At 38.6% G+C, this 16,996-nt stretch overlaps 3 protein-coding genes across 3 annotated transcripts; all 3 read right to left on the reverse strand.

Annotated features, from left to right (window-relative positions):
* Nucleotides 1-2,923: 2,923 nt before the first annotated feature.
* Nucleotides 2,924-4,269, reverse strand: odf3b (outer dense fiber of sperm tails 3B). Its single transcript, XM_041038791.1, has 6 exons — nt 4,158-4,269; nt 3,853-4,056; nt 3,560-3,661; nt 3,340-3,461; nt 3,104-3,244; nt 2,924-3,016 (listed from the first exon to the last, which is right to left on the reverse strand). The coding sequence occupies exons 1-6, from the start codon at nt 4,267-4,269 to the stop codon at nt 2,924-2,926; spliced, it is 774 nt and encodes a 257-aa protein (XP_040894725.1).
* A 1,495-nt stretch (nt 4,270-5,764) lies between these two features.
* On the reverse strand, nt 5,765-11,625 carry zgc:77752 (uncharacterized protein LOC393862 homolog). The gene is made up of 12 exons (XM_041037392.1): nt 9,696-11,625; nt 9,516-9,596; nt 9,213-9,331; nt 8,804-8,941; nt 8,407-8,678; nt 7,991-8,293; nt 7,638-7,892; nt 7,435-7,551; nt 7,226-7,327; nt 7,048-7,128; nt 6,861-6,971; nt 5,765-6,752 (listed from the first exon to the last, which is right to left on the reverse strand). Exons 1-12 carry the CDS (start codon nt 9,881-9,883, stop codon nt 6,630-6,632), a joined length of 1,890 nt encoding a protein of 629 aa, XP_040893326.1. The 5' UTR covers nt 9,884-11,625; the 3' UTR covers nt 5,765-6,629.
* A 133-nt stretch (nt 11,626-11,758) lies between these two features.
* On the reverse strand, nt 11,759-16,407 carry LOC121181485 (ADP-ribosylation factor 4-like). Its single transcript, XM_041037396.1, has 6 exons — nt 16,223-16,407; nt 15,335-15,415; nt 15,106-15,215; nt 14,641-14,712; nt 13,335-13,460; nt 11,759-13,215 (listed from the first exon to the last, which is right to left on the reverse strand). The coding sequence occupies exons 1-6, from the start codon at nt 16,287-16,289 to the stop codon at nt 13,129-13,131; spliced, it is 543 nt and encodes a 180-aa protein (XP_040893330.1). The 5' UTR covers nt 16,290-16,407; the 3' UTR covers nt 11,759-13,128.
* Between the last annotated feature and the right edge of the window lie 589 nt (nt 16,408-16,996).

The raw sequence follows: 16,996 nt of genomic DNA on the forward strand, positions 1-16,996 counted from the left end.
GTTTCTCATGACATTTTGAGGTAAAAAAAAAATTTTACTTTTTTTGGCCGATTTTGACGCCTTACTATACTATGACATTTTTTATGACAAAAAAGTCAAAAAAATTTTTTTGACTTTTTTTGGCCGATTTTGACGCCTTACTATACTATGACATTTTTTATCACAAAAAAGTGAAAAAAAAAAATTTGACTTTTTTTGGCCGATTTTGACGCCTTACTATACTATGACGTTTTTTATGACATTTTGAGGTCAAAAAAATTTTTGACTTTTTTTGGCAGATTTTGACGCCTTACTATACTATGACGTTTTTTATGACAAAAAAGTCAAAAAATTTTTTTGACTTTTTTTGGCCGATTTTGATGCCTTACTATACTATGACGTTTTTTTATGACAATAAAATGAAAAAAAAATTTTGACTTTTTTTGGCCGATTTTGACGACTTAATATACTATGACGTTTTTTATTACAAAAAAGTGAAAAAAAAAATTTGACTTTTTTTGGACGATTTTGACGCCTTACTATACTATGACGTTTTTTATGACAAAAAAGTCAAAAAAAATTTTTTGACTTTTTTTGGCCGATTTTGACGACTTACTATACTATGACGTTTTTTATGACAAAAAAGTGAAAAACAAAAAAATTGACTTTTTTTGGACGATTTTGATGCCTTACTATACTATGACGTTTTTTATGACAATAAAGTGAAAAAGAAAAATTTGACTTTTTTTGGCCGATTTTGACGCCTTACTATACTCTGAAGTTTTTTATGACAAAAGAGTGAAAAAAATTTTTTTGACTTTTTTTTTACAATTTTGACTCCTTACTATACTATGACGTTTTTCATGACATTTTGAGGTAAAAAAAAAATTTGACTTTTTTTGGCCGATTTTGACGCCTTACTATACTATGACGTTTTTTATGAAAAAAAAGTCAAAAAATTTTTTTTGACTTTTTTTGGTCAGATTTTGACGCCTTACTATACTATGACGTTTTTTATGAAAAAAAATAAAAAAAAAAAAATTTGACTTTTTTTGGCCGATTTTGACGCCTTTCTATACTATGACGTTTTTTATGAAAAAAAAAGTCAAAAAAATTTTTTTTTGACTTTTTTTGGCCGATTTGTATGTCTTACTATACTATGATGTTTTTTATGACAAAAAAGTGAAGAAAAAAAAAAAAGTACTTTTTTTGGACGATTTTGACACCTTACTATACTATGACGTTTTTTATGACTTTTTTTGGCATATTTTGACGCCTTATTATACTATGACTTTTTTTATGACATTTTGAGGTCTTACTAAAATATGACTTTTTTTGGCATATTTTGACGCCTTACTATACTATGAAGAGCAGCTGCGCTGGCTGCAACTCCCGCGACTCACAAGGGGTGCGAGGGTCCGCCCATCGCTGCTTGCAGCTTTAATTATTATTATTTTTATTACTACCGTAAAAGATTACATTTTATTTCTTTTTGACACACGTTTAAACATTAAACATGCACGTTTACATTAAACAGTTTTCAGTTGCACTGCAGAGCACTTAGTTATCTGAGGGATGTGTATTTGTTTTAACTGCCTCTTGGATTAATTGCGCCTGTTCATTCAGTTACTTGGGGGTCTCAGTAATTTAACATGTAACTCAAAAATGTCTCAGATGTTCCTAAAATCACAGGAGAACAGGACGCTAACTTGCCCACACTCACTGCTTCAATCGTGTTTATTAAAATGTCCAATTCATCCAAAATTTCACTGATATCGCTGATACTTAAAACACACAACTACAACATGCAAACACACTGTCAAACTTCAACGTTCGTCCACTTTATCTCAGAGTTACATGAAAGAGGTGAGGTTATGATCAACCACAGATCACAGAGGTCTTTCTACCCATGCACATGATGCCCTGCAACTTTTGACACCAGTAGTCTGTGTGAAATTGGTATTGCTATTTCCCGTCGCTAGTGTGACACAAATTCATGATTGGACCATTCGGTTTAGCCACTCCAAGTCAGAAACATTGTTCTTCCACCTGTGCATCTTCATATTTGAGATTCTCCCTGTAAAATAAAGTTTCTCCCTAATCACCATTCTTTTGCAGACTACAGCAGATCTTTCTCCTCCTTTTTGTCATTGTGGGGACATTGCTTTTTCACCCTGCATTTGGATGGTGTCCATTTGTGCTCAGCATTTGGTCAGGTAGTTGTCCCATAGCGTGAGCCTGGGGCAGTTCCATGTGGTTTGGGTGGGTAGACTGGGACACTTGAATTGTTCAGTGCATCTGAAATGTTTGTAGAACTTGAAGTAATACAGATTTTTCATTCCTTCATTACATTCACTTCTTGATAAAATTGTCCAGATATTGTTGTTAGATTGAAGTTTTATTTGTCAGGTCAACAGCCTTTCCATTAACAGTGACTGCATTCACTTAGGACTGAGCCGCACTAGTGTGCACGCTAGGTCACTTGAATGAAATGTAACTTGAATTAATATTATTTGTGACACCTTTGATTTGGCTGCTATGACATGTTCAATTATGAATCTGAATGAATGAATGAATGAATTTTTAATGCTGAAATCAAGTAATTTATTGCAATTACCTTTAGTATGTGAATTAACCAATCACTATAAGAATCTGTTTCTAAACCAACAAGACAAAGCTGAACATGAAAATCAAAGTCGTCTGAAAATACCTTCTTAAAAATCACTTTACAGTAATACAAATGCCAGACGTGCCACTTAAGAAACATTTTTTAATCCTGTATAATTTTCTTCAAATACTGATAGAGGTCATAACTCAGACAAAGTGACAAATACCAATACGACAAGTTCTATAACTGTGGCAATAAAATATGATTTCAGAAATCTATTGCAGTTTGCAGTTTTTGTGCTTTATTCGATGCTACTGTGTGAGATGACATGTGACATCATTCAGCCACATCGACAATAAGAGGTGAGATATAATCTGAGTGACGCAATCCAAAGGAGAAGCTTGGACCTTTTGCTCTTGTGGCGGTCACCTAGGAAGAGAAAATCAGTAAATGAACAAAAAGCAAAATGTTTTGGGCCTTTAAGATGATTAAATAAGGCATGACAAGATTTCTTACCAGCTCAGGATGGTGTGCACCAGGCCCTGGTTTCTTTGTGGTATCACTGGGAGCAAAGTTTCGACCTGTCATGCTGTACTGGGGAGGTTTCTGCCTGTAAATACAAGGGTCCACAACTCTGTAGGTGGCAGGGCCAGGAGTCTGGAGGGGAGGCAAAAGTACAGAGAATAAGAGTGAATGACAAGATTTCTAGATTTCTTTTTAAGGAAAATGTTTTAATGACTATGTATATGTACTTTCTTCACATCCTCATAGAAGCTTCCAATTTGGCTGCGGCCACGGAGTGAGTAGGTAGGAGCTGCAGATGTGACCACAGTTTTGGGCCCCAACACAGGGGGCAGACTGTACGAGGCTGGACCTGAAGAATGAGTAAGAGGTGAAATTTGCTTTCTTTGTGTCATGAAACCTGATAAATCACAGCTCAATTAAAGTTGGTACAAAATAAAAAAATGTTACCTGGTGTTTGGTTAATGCTGGTGTCTTTGCTCCTCCCAGACAGAGAGTAAGCAGGAGCAGAGTGGAAAATCAACTTTCCTGAATGCTCTGGGAAGTAGTGGCCTGAAACACCAAAGAAAGTTATATAAAGACACTGCTGACAGGCAAACTTAAATAACAATGGTCTGCATCAGAAACAAAACCAACATATTGTCAGCTTTGGGTGGATAGTTTGCAAGTATGTAAGATCAGTAGTATTTAATTTCTATGTGCTTTTACAAAATATTTGTTAATGTGTTAGGGGTTTTGTTGACCTGGTCCAGGGGCCTGGAACAATTCAGGCTCCCTTGGACGGCTGTGGAGTGAAAATGCAGGAGTGCCGTCTTGGCCCACTCTGGTGATGTTGGAGGGGATGAGGTATCTTGGTCCCGGGGAGCAATCAGAATTGGCCTGGTTATGACGTGTCCCAAAGCTGAACATTGGCGCCTTGTATCTAGTAGGGTCATGCTTTGAAATACCTTTATTGGAGGAAACAAGGGCAGACAATGTCAATACTAATAACAATAATATTGTTACTATGCTGGTGGTGAAAAAAACTTAATGGCCATTTTGGCCATACCTGTGAGTCCAGGCAATGCATATTTGGGGCCTGGGCTACCATAGAGGGCAGCTATGGGCCCTCTTGGCTTGTGGGGCCTCCAGGTTCCAACCCAAGGTTCAGCTTTTGCCATTACCTTGAGAGAAAGAGATAGACTGTGAAAGCAAATAGGTAAATTGCCTTTTGAATCATTAAAGAAAAAGAATGATAATAGGAGGGGATTTGTACAAACACCTGTGAGCCTTCACAACAAGTTCTTAAAGTGAGGGTACAACGAAAAAAAGTTGGAGTTGATTTTGTTGTGAGAAATGTTGTTTAGATGCTGTTAAAATCTGAAGTTTGTGTTCCTTACTGTTCCTGATGTGTTAGAAGTGCACCATTTAAATATTCTGCACCATTCTGAATTGCTCCTCATTCTGATGTCACCAGGAACAACAATATTGCCTCTTAGTCACAGTAGCAGTTTTTGAACAATAACAACAATAATGATTATTACAATTTTAATAAACAGCCTGCATACATTTGAGGTAAATGTGGACTACTACAAAGTTTTAGGAAATTTTGGCAAAACTGAACAACCTTTGATGGAAAAATTTCACCAATTTCTCATAAAAATAAGAAAACACTTCCCTTTTAACTCAATACTGACTGTGTTTAAAAGCTTAAAAACAGTCTGGTATGTCTATAGTGACCATTTTTAATTACACAGATTTAAATTGCTTTTGAAATTTTGGCAGATTTAACATATATATATATATATATATATATATATATATATATATATATATATATATATATATATATATATATATATATATATATATATTCAGGGTATGGAAGTGCACATTCTATTTCGTAATATTAATCTCTCTCTCTCTCTCTCTCTCTCTCTCTCTCTCTCTCTCTCTCTCTCTCCATCTATCTATCTATCTATCTATCTATCTATCTATCTATCTATCTATCTATCTATCTATCTATCTATCTATCTATCTATCTATCTATCTATTTTTGTGCAAAGCAGCAGGCTAAGTTAAAATCATTCCACTGGCCAATTTAGCAATTTCTGTAACTTGCACCTTACACAGCAGTGAAAATTACAGCAGTAGTTACTGCCACTTAATTTAGGTCATTAACTGAAATAGTTTCACAAAAGGCAAGCACTTATTTGCCAGTATATACTGTATATAAGGTAATTTGCAGGTAAATTTCAAACCAGTGCTACACCAAAATCAGTGAACAGAAATGTCACACCCAGAGTGGCCTGTGAGTGGTCTGTCACAAAACCACAAAATGTTTACAAAGGGCATAGTGACCGCTTCCAGTTTAGTTCATTTGAACTTAAAATAAACAGATCAATGATTTTACCTTACAGAAATCCCGATCCTGCCGTGGGTGTCCTCTATGTCAGGTTTTATCCCCGGAACTCAGCATGTGCACCGAACCCAAACACAGATTGTTTAGTGGTTGTCAACTTCACTATGACAACGTTGCCATGGAGATGACTCTTTGACAGCCATGCTTAATATGTGTCGAGTATGAACGTGTGTGTGTGTGTGTGTGTGTGTGTGTGTGTGTGTGAACTATGCAGGAATTACCAACATGCGAATACATAAATCACAGTGTGCAGATGGTGTAAATGATTTATTAGGTATAAAAAGCTGTAACAGGCCACAGGGTCACACTGTGACACACTGGTTAGATTTAATCTGCTTGTACTAAGGTACAGTAGCTACACACTACTGAAAGTAGGCATGAAACAAAATGTATTACAATAAATATTGTCTCAGCATCATTATTTAATCTAATATGGGGGCTTTGTTTCAAGTTTAACAACTGTTCCATGACAGTATGCAGGAGTTGCCAATGGCATAGGTGAATTAGGCCTAGAATCCCACTGTTTGCATCCACCTAACTTTTCATGTTTTTTTCTGGCTGTTTGTTTGACTGTGTTTTCAAGGACACATTTATGTTCAAATATAAGGGGACTTAGATCTGAGGGTCTTGAGCCACTGTAACCACACTAGACAAACACTGGCATTTGTACTGTTCAAACATAGACATAACATTGCAGTGTTAGAGAGCTCTCTTTACATCACAATTATCATAGTTAAAATGTACATTTTAGTTGGCAGTTTATTTGATATGTCTAAAATATAGAGACAACTAGTTTTGAATCCATACCCATTGTGCGCTTTATATTTTGTAAAGATGAAGATATAATTGAGTTGTTACTGTAAGATGGGCTTGGGGTGCAAAAAGCACAGGTGTTACTAATAACACTGAGACTCTGTTCTGTTCAGGCCGTGACAGTGTAACAATCAGTCAGCTAAATAGGACTTATGTTTGCACCTGTGCTTTTCCTATTGTAAGAAAATGTCTACCACGAAAATGACACCTGTTGATTTTGTCCACAATCAGGTGCCCAGGATGAAATACTGACAGTTTTTTACACAGAAAACGGCTCTGTTGTTGTTTTGATGTGGATTATGTTCTTCAAAGTGTAGCATTGGTGCTGCAGGCCCTCATCAGGTATCTGCAGTTAGGGAAGGTTTCTCTCAAACTGGCCTTCAGGACCTTCATCAAAGTTGCATGGCTTCCTATTTCCTCTTGGGGGCGCTATTGTTACAAAAAAGGCAATTATTAGACTTAATATTACAACTGCATATTTTTTGTTCCAGCTGCAGACACACACTTTAACATGCTATAATTGCACATTTGTTTTACCTTTGTAAGTGCCCGAATCAGCCGTTGCAGCACTGCATCCTCTCTGTGTGGACACAGGCTGGTCACCGTACTCACACAGCTCAGCAGACAATAGATGGTGTGTTTCTGTGGCTGTAATAATAATGCAAATAACTGTTTAAATCTTTGCCAATGAGTTTCAAAGTACAAAGGTTTCATGTGTCCTTACCTTCTTGAGCACACTGAGAGGCTTCCTGTTTTTTGCTCCAATACACAACCTGTCCACATCCTCTGCACTCAAAACAGGGTCCTGGATTAGGTTGGGGAAAACAGAAAGCTAGGACTGAGATGTTGGAGACAGTATGGCAAGTGTGAACTGAAATTCAGAATATCAAGGTGTCACTGACCCTTAACTTTTCCAGCCAGGTCCACAACAGACAACTGAGAACATGAGGATCTGACTCGGTGACCAGCAGAGCCCATCCACATTCACTACTGTTCAGCTCCTCCTGTTGAAAAGATACAAATGTATTTTAGTGGCTTTAGAGATCAAAATCAAGGTTACATGTTTTGCTTTTATTATTATTATTATTTTTATTTTATTTTTTTTCTTTACCTGCAGCAGAGCCGACCTTTGCAGTATGGTTTCTCCTGGAGGACATTGGTCAGCCATTGCCTTAGCAACAGCACGGGCCACTGAGGTTGGGCCTGGATTATGTGGATTTCTGCACAACTTTAAATGACAGAGATCAGAACGTTTTAAAGCATTCACAGTTGTTTTACCATCAGCTTTTTTTTCACAGCAGGAATCATAGTTACCTCAATGTTGGAGCTGTATTTGGGAAGAGCCTTTTTAGCTGTGCAGTTCAACTGCTTAGAGCAGCTTTTGCTTGTTTTCATGCTGGATATTGGGATGTTGAGTTTATGAGACTCCTTTTTTAAGGTCTGGTGACCATGTGAAATACTGGCAAGGACGGGACTAATTGGTCTCAGATCAGTGTGTATAAGATCTTGTACACACCAGTGTTTCTCATTTCCAAGTGCTGGGGTCAAGTATGGACTCAGCTCCAGATCCTTCAGGACAGAATGCGACAAAGTGAGAGAATGACCAGTTGTATTTTACAGAAGACATTTCATTTATGTAATTCTGGATGCATAATGTGAGCTCTGACCTCATTTACTGTAATCTTGCTGAGGTCAGAGTCGCTATAGCTGCGTTTGTTCAGCAGAACCTCTCTCTTCCTCTCCAAGAATCCCAGCGGCTCATCCCAGGAGGACACGGACCCCGAGCCAGCCCATGAGCCCTTATGACCTTCCCTCAGCAATGGCAAGTACTGTTTGGCCACCAGGGTCTCCCTCACAGTCCTGCTCAGGGTCCTCAGTGCTGACCTCTTTTCCAACTCAGTGTGGACCTCTGGAGAAGCAGGGAGACCCAGGGCTAAGCTGGAGAGGCGCACACATAGGAGATACACCACCTAATGAGATGGTCAATAAGTGGTCAGAAAGAAGGAGGAGGTAAACTGTTCTACAGTATAATCAGGCATATTCATGAGACAGGATTAACATAGCAGAATGATCAAGTCCTCACCTTTGGTGTTTGTCTGAGGGTGCGTGCCTCCTGGCCGTGCAGCAGTAGCGCCTGTCGGTTTAGATAGTGCTGCAGGGTGAAAGGGGCTCCATGCCGCAGGCTGAGGTCTGGGTATTGGGCCAGCTGTGTACCAAGCAAGCGAGCAAAGTCAAACACCTGGCTGATCTGTGCTCGGGTTTGGATAGAGCGAGGCCGTTTAATCCTCACGTAGTGGACGGCCTCACTTGGGCTAATGCGCAGGGTGTAGATCAAGTAACAGGCAATCAGGACACCTGTTGACCAGCAAGAACACAACACAAACAGACAGGCAAACACAGTGAGCAGACACGAGAACATTACATGTACACAAACTGACAAACACGGTGTCAGTAGATACAATACGTCTGTTTATTCTGACCTGTCCTGCCCAAGCCTGCATGGCAGTGCACGGCCACTCTTCCTTCTCTCACAGCAAAGGCCAAAACCTTCACTCCATCAATTATGCCAACGAGAGAGGACACACCGAAATCTGGCATCCCAAAGTTGTAAAAGTAAACTGCAAATAGACAAATATGTGCACACATGAATACACTTAGGAACATAAAGTAAATTCATATGGATGGACTGTATTTGTAGAAACACAGTACAGTACATAGTATGTTATATAACTGAATAGTTAGTGCCCCATGGATACAAACCACGTCTCAGCAGTCTGTGGTCGTATGTGTTACTTAATGGTTTTAATGTGGATTCGTCTCTTCAGGGAAATGTAGAGGAATACCTAACTGTAACTTCTATGTTGTGTATTTTGTGTATCAAGGTCTCACTGTCATTGTCCATGAAGATCTGTGGAGAGTATGTAAAACCACTTCCAGGGTCTAGGAGAGGTCCACAGTGAGCGTGCTCCCCTGGCAGCTGCATGTTGATGATTGATCTGATGTTCAACCTTGGAAAAAGTAAAAATGAAGCAGACAGCAGGTGACTCTAGTGCTGTGGTGACATTTATTATTACTTAAAAAAGCAACGCCCAGGCTTATAATTCCTATGACAACTCATGTATCATACTTATCCACACACACAAACACACAGGAGAGCTACACAAATATGCAGGAATATTGAACAGTAATTACCTTTGGAACTGTTCTATGATGTTGTACTTCTCAATCAAATAAGTGGATGGTCGTGCCATGGCAATTATGTCATCTGTCACCCTGGGACAGAAAGAGGCTCATGATCAGTAAACTACCACTTACTGTTTTTGCTACATTAAATAACAAAGCAACTATGAGACTGCAGTCAAACAGTCTCACCAGGAGGAGAAAAGTCCTCGAATGGCCTGCTGGTTTAGTTTCCAGCAGTCTGGTCCTTCGTAGCGACAGTCTTTTCCACCACAGGCAAGCAGACAGAGGAGTCTGGGTGGGATAGCCTTCACCAGGTTCTCCCTGGCCTGGGAGTAGGAGGGCCGTGGTACTGGTATGTGCGGGGTCAAGGTCGGCATTATCCGGCACAAGTGGACAACCCCAAGATCAGCCTGAACTATCACACTGTAGATATGAAGGATTATGCCCCAGCTGGGCTACCTATCCAGGACCTTTAACAGAGATACAACTTGTTAAGCTGACGGTTGTGGTACTTGTGTCCCAAATAAACAAAATGAAATTACAATCAACCAAATTAAAAACTTACCTTTCTGATTATTCTGGACAGCAAAGTTATAAATCCCATGAATGTGCAACAGCAATAATAGGGTGCTGAAAGCAGCAGAACACACATGTGCTCCTCTGTGCTGCTTACAGATACACACACCAACACAACTGTGTGCTGACCCAGCTCCGCTAAGCCTGATTAGCTGTCATAAATACTTTAGAATAGACATTCACACATCATAGCAAGCCAATTATATAATGCTTATACCTTCACCTATAAGCATTGTGTATCAATGCCCTAATTACCTGGTACCAGCTAAAGCTTCATACATGATTTTACTTGGATTGTGGTGCAGAGAAACTATGTATTGTTGATCTCACTTCTGTTAATAAACACCAATAAGGTTTGTGTGGTTTGTTGTTCATGTAACTTGGTCTCAAATCAAAACACAGCAGCAGTCCCACCATCTGAAGAGATTTAAGCATACTAATGATGACTCCTATTTGTTGAAAAACAATTTTTAAAAAAACCCTGACTTTTATTAATTTTATTTCAGTAGAAAGTTGTCATCTTAAAGACCAAAAATGACAGAAAACTGACACATATCATAGGCTATAGTTTTTTTTTGCCATCTGACACTTTGTAGATCACCCTTTTTATATACAGTCTATGGGATCACCTGATGCCTGTGGCAGTGACTCTGCACACATCGCCCCCTGCAGTGCAGCAGGGGAACAACATGATAATGATGGGGATGAAAGGCATGAGGTGACTACGCCTACTAACCCTGTTTGAGCAGGGTAAGCATCCTCAGGTGTGACCTGCATATTATTACCTATCTTAAGAAGTACAAAAGAAGTATTTTATGCTTTGTGGATCATTTAATGTCTTATTTTAAGTATTTCAAATATCCTCTCCTGTCAAACCTGGCAAACAGAGGACATTTTTCTTTAACGTATATCAGTGCTATGACATTTTTCTCCATTGGTTGAAATTACATCTCTCTCTTAGCCTTATACAAAATAGATGTCTTCCATAATTTTGTTTTCCACTTTTTACTCTCCATGTCTACATCTGTGCAGAGGCCATGAAGATGTTATTCTGAATATCTGCTGCATATGTGAGCCTGGTTCTTAACTTGGATGTTATATATATAGATTTTCACACTGTTTTGTTTATTGTCTTACTAAGCCAACATAATCTCATTACATACACTCTACTACAGCCTACAGAACTACACAGAACCTTTGAGATTAGCCCGCCTGCATGTTCTCTCTGCATCTATCTCGTAGGTATTTTTCAGTATCATTAGTGGTCGGAACAAAGGTCTGCTGCAGTGCGCCTCTTGTAGGCTCAGGGTCTTACATTTCTGAGGTATTGCTTTTAACTCTCCATTTGTTTGTTGACAACTGTAAGAGAGCAAAGTCAGCGCAATGTCAGATCTGGGAGGAAGTGTAATGGTTTGAAAGTGAGAGGTACTTAAGTAAGGACAGACCAGGGACAGATCTGTCTGCAAAGAATTGTCTTTAGTCACAGGGAAAAGCAGACTTGGCAGCAAAACACACTGCTTCCTCTTATCAGCCACAGTTCCTGATAGTAAAACACTCAGCTTGCACTTTCTGAGTTATTATGAAACATAATCTGATACTTTTTTTGTTAAAGCTTCCAGTCCAGGTAAGATGACAACTGCTTATCCTCAACAATGAGTGGAGTCCAAAACAAGTGTATTTTAAACACTGGCTTTATTCAGAGCTTTTTTTTGTAAAATATTTTTTGCAAATAATTTTTAAGAGTGGCAGCTCGAGCATCTGCAAGCATAGGTTGGAATGTATACCCAAATAAATTGATGGGCAGGTATGTTTTTGAGTTTGAAAGGGGGTGGAATAATTAAGAACATATTACAGTATTTGCCATCAGCCGGCACAACAAACTCAGCACTAAGCACTGCCAAAAAACAAACAAAACAACACCAAAAAATATGCCACTTTACTGAGTTGAGCTGACACTGGCCTTGTGTCAACACTGAAAAGACACTTCCTTCCTTCTTTTAAGTTAAAAAAAATTTACTGTTAGAGAGGATAGAAGAACTGAAATTTTCATTAAATCCTTTTTTTCATGGTGGTTGTTAAAAAAAAGGAAGGAAGAGGAGTGAGGACAAATTCACAAATGTTCAAATTGCAAGGAGGCAATCTACACTCGCACTGATGTGGTTCTGCTGCACCACAGCATACACTGCAGCACAAAAGGAAGTGTCTTATTGCATTATTTTGTCTTTCAAAAGCAAAAGAGAAAAAAAAGAAAAACTCACAAAAGCATCTTAGGAAAGAACATGACCTAAGAATGGGATAAGGAAAGGATTACTCAGGTTTGTGTAAAGAGGGACCCGAAGGCACAATGTTCCTTTTTGGATCCATTTACTGGGAGGCCACGTGGTTCCACACTACAAAAAAAAATCTATCTGTGAAATCACTGCAATCCTCATTGTTCTCATTCTACAGGTTTCCTTCAGAAAAATGAACTGGCATGATATTGAGGACATGGGGTCAGGTCTGCAAGGGAGTCAAATATCAACAAGAAGTTGCAGAGATGAACAGCTTGTGGTGGACTACATGTTGTCCTTCCCCAAAACTCTAGGGTTATATTATCATATCCCCCTAAACTAGGCTCGACAATGACTTTAAGTGAGTCACAAAAATTATACAAGTGGTTGATTCCTGCAAACGCTGCCTAGACGAGAGCCAAGGTGTCAAGTGGAAAAACAACTCCCAATACTCTATTCATTATTTCCATGAAATTTCCCTAATAGGCCATTTCCTCATCATACTTGATTACAACTTGTTGCCATGTTAGAGTTTGGGAACAAAGGGAGAAAAGAAGAGACTATGTCAAGAGATAATATGCTAGTAGAACTGATAACAAAATAAGAAGTATGAGATAGTAAAATTTCCCAAAGATGATTATATTGTCCACCAGCCTTGTCCTTTTTTGAACATTGGTGCTGGAAGACCAAATGCTTCTGGACTGAATGTCTGTGCCTTCCCTCCTGTCCTGTGGTGTTCAGTCTCTCTCACTCTCATCTGCCCAGCCAATCTTTCATTAGTTCTTGGAAAGCTCTTTGGATAGCCAATCAAGTCCTTCATAGAGCCCAGTGCCCTGGGTGGCGCAGGTTGACTCAATGTGCCACTGTGGAATCAGAGATAATATGATTTAAATAAGGAGAATATAAATGCAGCTCTGCACATGCTTACACATTTGCATTTTACTGCAGGTGCAGGGATCTTGTTCCTGTTCAGATTACTTACAGTTTTGTTGCGGAGAGCGTGTAGGCCAAGTTTGTCTGTGAGCTCACTGACTGATAAGGCATTGGGGAGATCCTGTTTGTTAGCAAACACCAGCAAAACAGCATCTTTCAATTCATCCTCCAGCAACTAGAGGGGGATAAAACAGAGATTAGAACATCAGCCCTGAGGCTTCATCTTATGGCCACAACATTAAAAACTGTTTAACTGACATTTTTTAATTATATAAATTTACAGAGAGATAATATATTTGTCATTAAGGGGGTTTCTAAAATCATAGAAATTTCTCAATAAGTCTTTTTAACTTAAGAAAAAACTGTTTAAGTAAAACATCAATTGCAAAGAAACACAGATAAAAATATGCGCTACACAAAAGCAAATGATAAAAAAAAAAAAAAAAAAAAAAAAAAAGCCAAAGGCTCATTTCCCTGAGCATTAATGGAAAAAAAAGGCAGTTTGGTGGTTGTCTGGTGGCTTAGGGATCTAAGAAGCTGACTACATCATCACATCACTCCTGGTTTAAGTCTGACCAGAGACATTTGTTGCATGTGAACTCTTTCATTAAATAAAGGCAAGAATATCCACAAAATATCCTTTTTTCACTAAAAAAACAAAACAAAATTAGGCTCTGATCTTTATCCCTCCTGCTGCCTACAGCACTTGAAGGTTAAAAAAATTGCATGTAATATAATAACAAGTCAAAGGAATTACATTAGACAATGTGAACTGATTATTTAGTATAAAACATTTCAACATTAAAAAAAAAAGTTAAAAAATGCAACATCATGCACAGTCATGGAAATTCAGTCCTGGTGAAGAGGCATTTTTGAGTGAATACTTTTTCTTCACCCTCACCTAAAACTATTTAGGTTATTCAGCAGGAGGCTGACCTAATATAAGTGAGAACAGAGATGCAAGACACACTGGTATGAGGATTAAGGGGGATTGGGCACTTGTATTGTTGCTGTGCTCTGAAACATCAACAGCGCTTTCAACATTTATGAGTTAACCATGCAATCCACGTACGAACAGATTCTCTTCATAAGATTACTGGGTCTTTATATTTCCCTAAGGCATGAACAAACAGATACAGGTTTCAGATAAACTATATACAAATCCCTGTAGTTTGATGGATTGTCATCCAATGTAGAGCTATCACTACGTTCCACGACACAAACAACACACACAAAGTCCAGATGACGACATCATGTGACTCTTCTGTTGTAACTGGTGTGGGAGGGTCATTCCACATTTGAGGAGCCAGGAGAGACACACTAATACTATTTGTATGAAATAAACATCTACCCACCATCTTTGAGAGCTCTTCTGCAGATTCTGCCACTCTTTCTCTGTCATTACTGTCCACGACAAAGATGAGGCCCTAGATGGGGAAAACAGTGAAGTGATTAGATGTATCCTTTTCGGAATTTATTTTTAGTAATTAAATGAATGTAAAGAGACAAAAACCCTTTTGATAAGATTTTAAGAAATTGCAAATTGCTGTCACATTGCAATCACATACTGCAAAGTACTTGAATGAAAACATATATGTGATTTAAAATAACATTGATCAAGAGTTTCCACAATGGATGTTTTGGCACCACTCCAGTCTACTGGGAGCATCTGATTTAGTGTTTACTGAAACGCCTTTATTTATCTGAGTAGATGTATTTGAGAACTGCATATTACTACTGCTCCTGACTGACATTTTAATTATTATTCTAAACATGGTTAGGTTTGCTGTTAGTCAGCACTGGGACAATCACACTCATACCTGCGTGTTCTGGAAGTAATGTCTCCAGAGGGGTCTGATCTTGTCCTGGCCACCGACGTCCCATACAGTGAAACTGATATTTTTATATTCTACTGTCTCCACATTGAAACCTTTATGGGGGGAAAGAGAAGCGCAAAATCTTAATCATGCACATGTATTATTAATGTGAGGAAGACATTAAACGATAAAAGGGAAAAATAATAAACTTTAAAGTAACTGTATCTCTTACCAATGGTTGGGATGGTGGTTACAATTTCACCGAGCTTCAGTTTGTACAAGATAGTCGTTTTTCCAGCAGCATCCAGCCCAACTACAGGGAAGTGAAGTGTGGTTAAAATCAACATTTATCTCAGGAGAGGACACAAGAGCTATGGATAATAACTGGCTCTAAATTACATAAGTGCTTTCCTGTAGGTCTAATCATCAGGCACCACAGCACATGATCTTAATTTGAAAATATATTTACTTCACCGAGAACACATCACTCCTTTCTGACCGGAAACAGAACTGAAATTTAACGCAACACAATGTCATTTGCCCATCTAACGTCATAACGAGTTGGTTGCCCAATAACTAGTTAACCAAAGTAGAAAATAGGCAGAGCCATATAGAGTTACAGTTAAAATTATACGTTACCTTCACTAATAAAAATGACCGTTATAGATTTCTAGTAGATTACCATTAAACGGCTATTTTTTCTCAACTTAGTTGGTGTTGGTAAATAATTATTTGGTAAAAGAGACCTGACAACAGCAGCCAAACCTTGTTTTAATAAATGCTACTATAAAACAGAACAAATTATTTTAAATACGGCTGTTTCCATGATAAATTTACCGTTAGCAGACTTCCTTGCCAAACTTCCTTTAAAAATCACCCAAAATCTGTGAGCTGACGGCTGGTGTGGACACTAGCTTTACCTTTTTCTCAAACGCTAATTAATTAAATGGCTCTTAGTTGTGCTTTGATTCCGCTTCTGTCCCAGCTTCGTACTTAAAAAGATTGAGAGATTCACTGCCATTAAAAGCTCCCCAAGAACTAGCTAACTACTCGTCTAGCCACAGCTAAAGCTAAAAACCGTGCCGCTGAATAACGTTAGCCAAACAAAGCTTTCACTCACCCATCAAAATCCTCATCTGTTTTTTGCCAAAAAGCCGGCCGAAGATTGATGAGATAGTGAGCCCCATAACTGGCCGACGATGTTTGGATCTATGGAAGTACCACTGATATTAACCACAGCAGACGAAAGTGAGATAATTTCACACTGGTCCGGTTGCTCTGATTCAGGACTACTGCCACGTCCGGGCCAACGTGGAATCCATGACGTCATCAGTTTGAATCAACTTTATCAACACATATCGACATTTGAAAACGGTGGCTTTTTTTTAATACAATTCGCTGTTTTTTTTTCCATACACATTGAAGCTATTTTATTTATACAGTGTACTTTCATTTTGCAGAAGCCATATTTCAAGACAATTTAAAAGGCTTTCGCAAGAGACTTGTTTTCATTTCACGTTGTTGAATGCGAGGACGATTCCTGCCACTAGATGCCCCTGTAATACAAACGTTTATCATTTGGGTGTGCTCGGTGAATTTAGCAACCTGGTTGCCTAAGTTCAACAGGTAAGCAAAAAGCCACTGTAAACACACTGTCCTCCTGTGTGAGAGAGTGTGTGTCTATAGCTGCTGGCAATCATTGCAACAAGTTATCACTATAAAGAAACGCCCAGGACACCAGATGATAAACCAATTAAATTAAGGCATCTATATCTGTTATTTTGGCACGAAACCTGGCTCTACAAACCAAGAAAGGGTAATAATCCAAATATTACATAGGAAATTCCGTCTCACTGTTCCTGTAATTGTCTGCCTGTTTGAAAGACTTGGGAGA

This window comes from Toxotes jaculatrix, chromosome 5, assembly GCF_017976425.1.
Source record: "Toxotes jaculatrix isolate fToxJac2 chromosome 5, fToxJac2.pri, whole genome shotgun sequence".
Lineage (NCBI taxonomy): Eukaryota > Metazoa > Chordata > Actinopteri > Toxotidae > Toxotes > Toxotes jaculatrix.

Bases quoted from the DNA above. Each gene is read 5' to 3' on its own strand.
- LOC121181485 (XM_041037396.1), bottom strand. From the start codon at position 16,289: ATGGGGCTCACTATCTCATCAATCTTCGGCCGGCTTTTTGGCAAAAAA. The intron at 15,216-15,334 runs GTAAGAGATACA...CCCCCCATAAAG, and splicing joins AACCACCATCCCAACCATTG to GTTTCAATGTGGAGACAGTA. The intron at 14,713-15,105 runs GTATGAGTGTGA...TTCCCCATCTAG, and splicing joins ATTACTTCCAGAACACGCAG to GGCCTCATCTTTGTCGTGGA.
- odf3b (XM_041038791.1), bottom strand. From the start codon at position 4,269: ATGGCAAAAGCTGAACCTTGGGTTGGAACCTGGAGGCCCCACAAGCCA. The intron at 3,462-3,559 runs GTAACATTTTTT...CTCATTCTTCAG, and splicing joins CAGCATTAACCAAACACCAG to GTCCAGCCTCGTACAGTCTG. The intron at 3,245-3,339 runs GTACATATACAT...CCTCCCCTCCAG, and splicing joins TCTATGAGGATGTGAAGAAA to ACTCCTGGCCCTGCCACCTA.
- zgc:77752 (XM_041037392.1), bottom strand. From the start codon at position 9,883: ATGCCGACCTTGACCCCGCACATACCAGTACCACGGCCCTCCTACTCC. The intron at 8,942-9,212 runs GTGAGACCTTGA...GTCTATTTGCAG, and splicing joins GATCTTCATGGACAATGACA to TTTACTTTTACAACTTTGGG. The intron at 7,893-7,990 runs GTCAGAGCTCAC...TCTGTCCTGAAG, and splicing joins GCAAGATTACAGTAAATGAG to GATCTGGAGCTGAGTCCATA.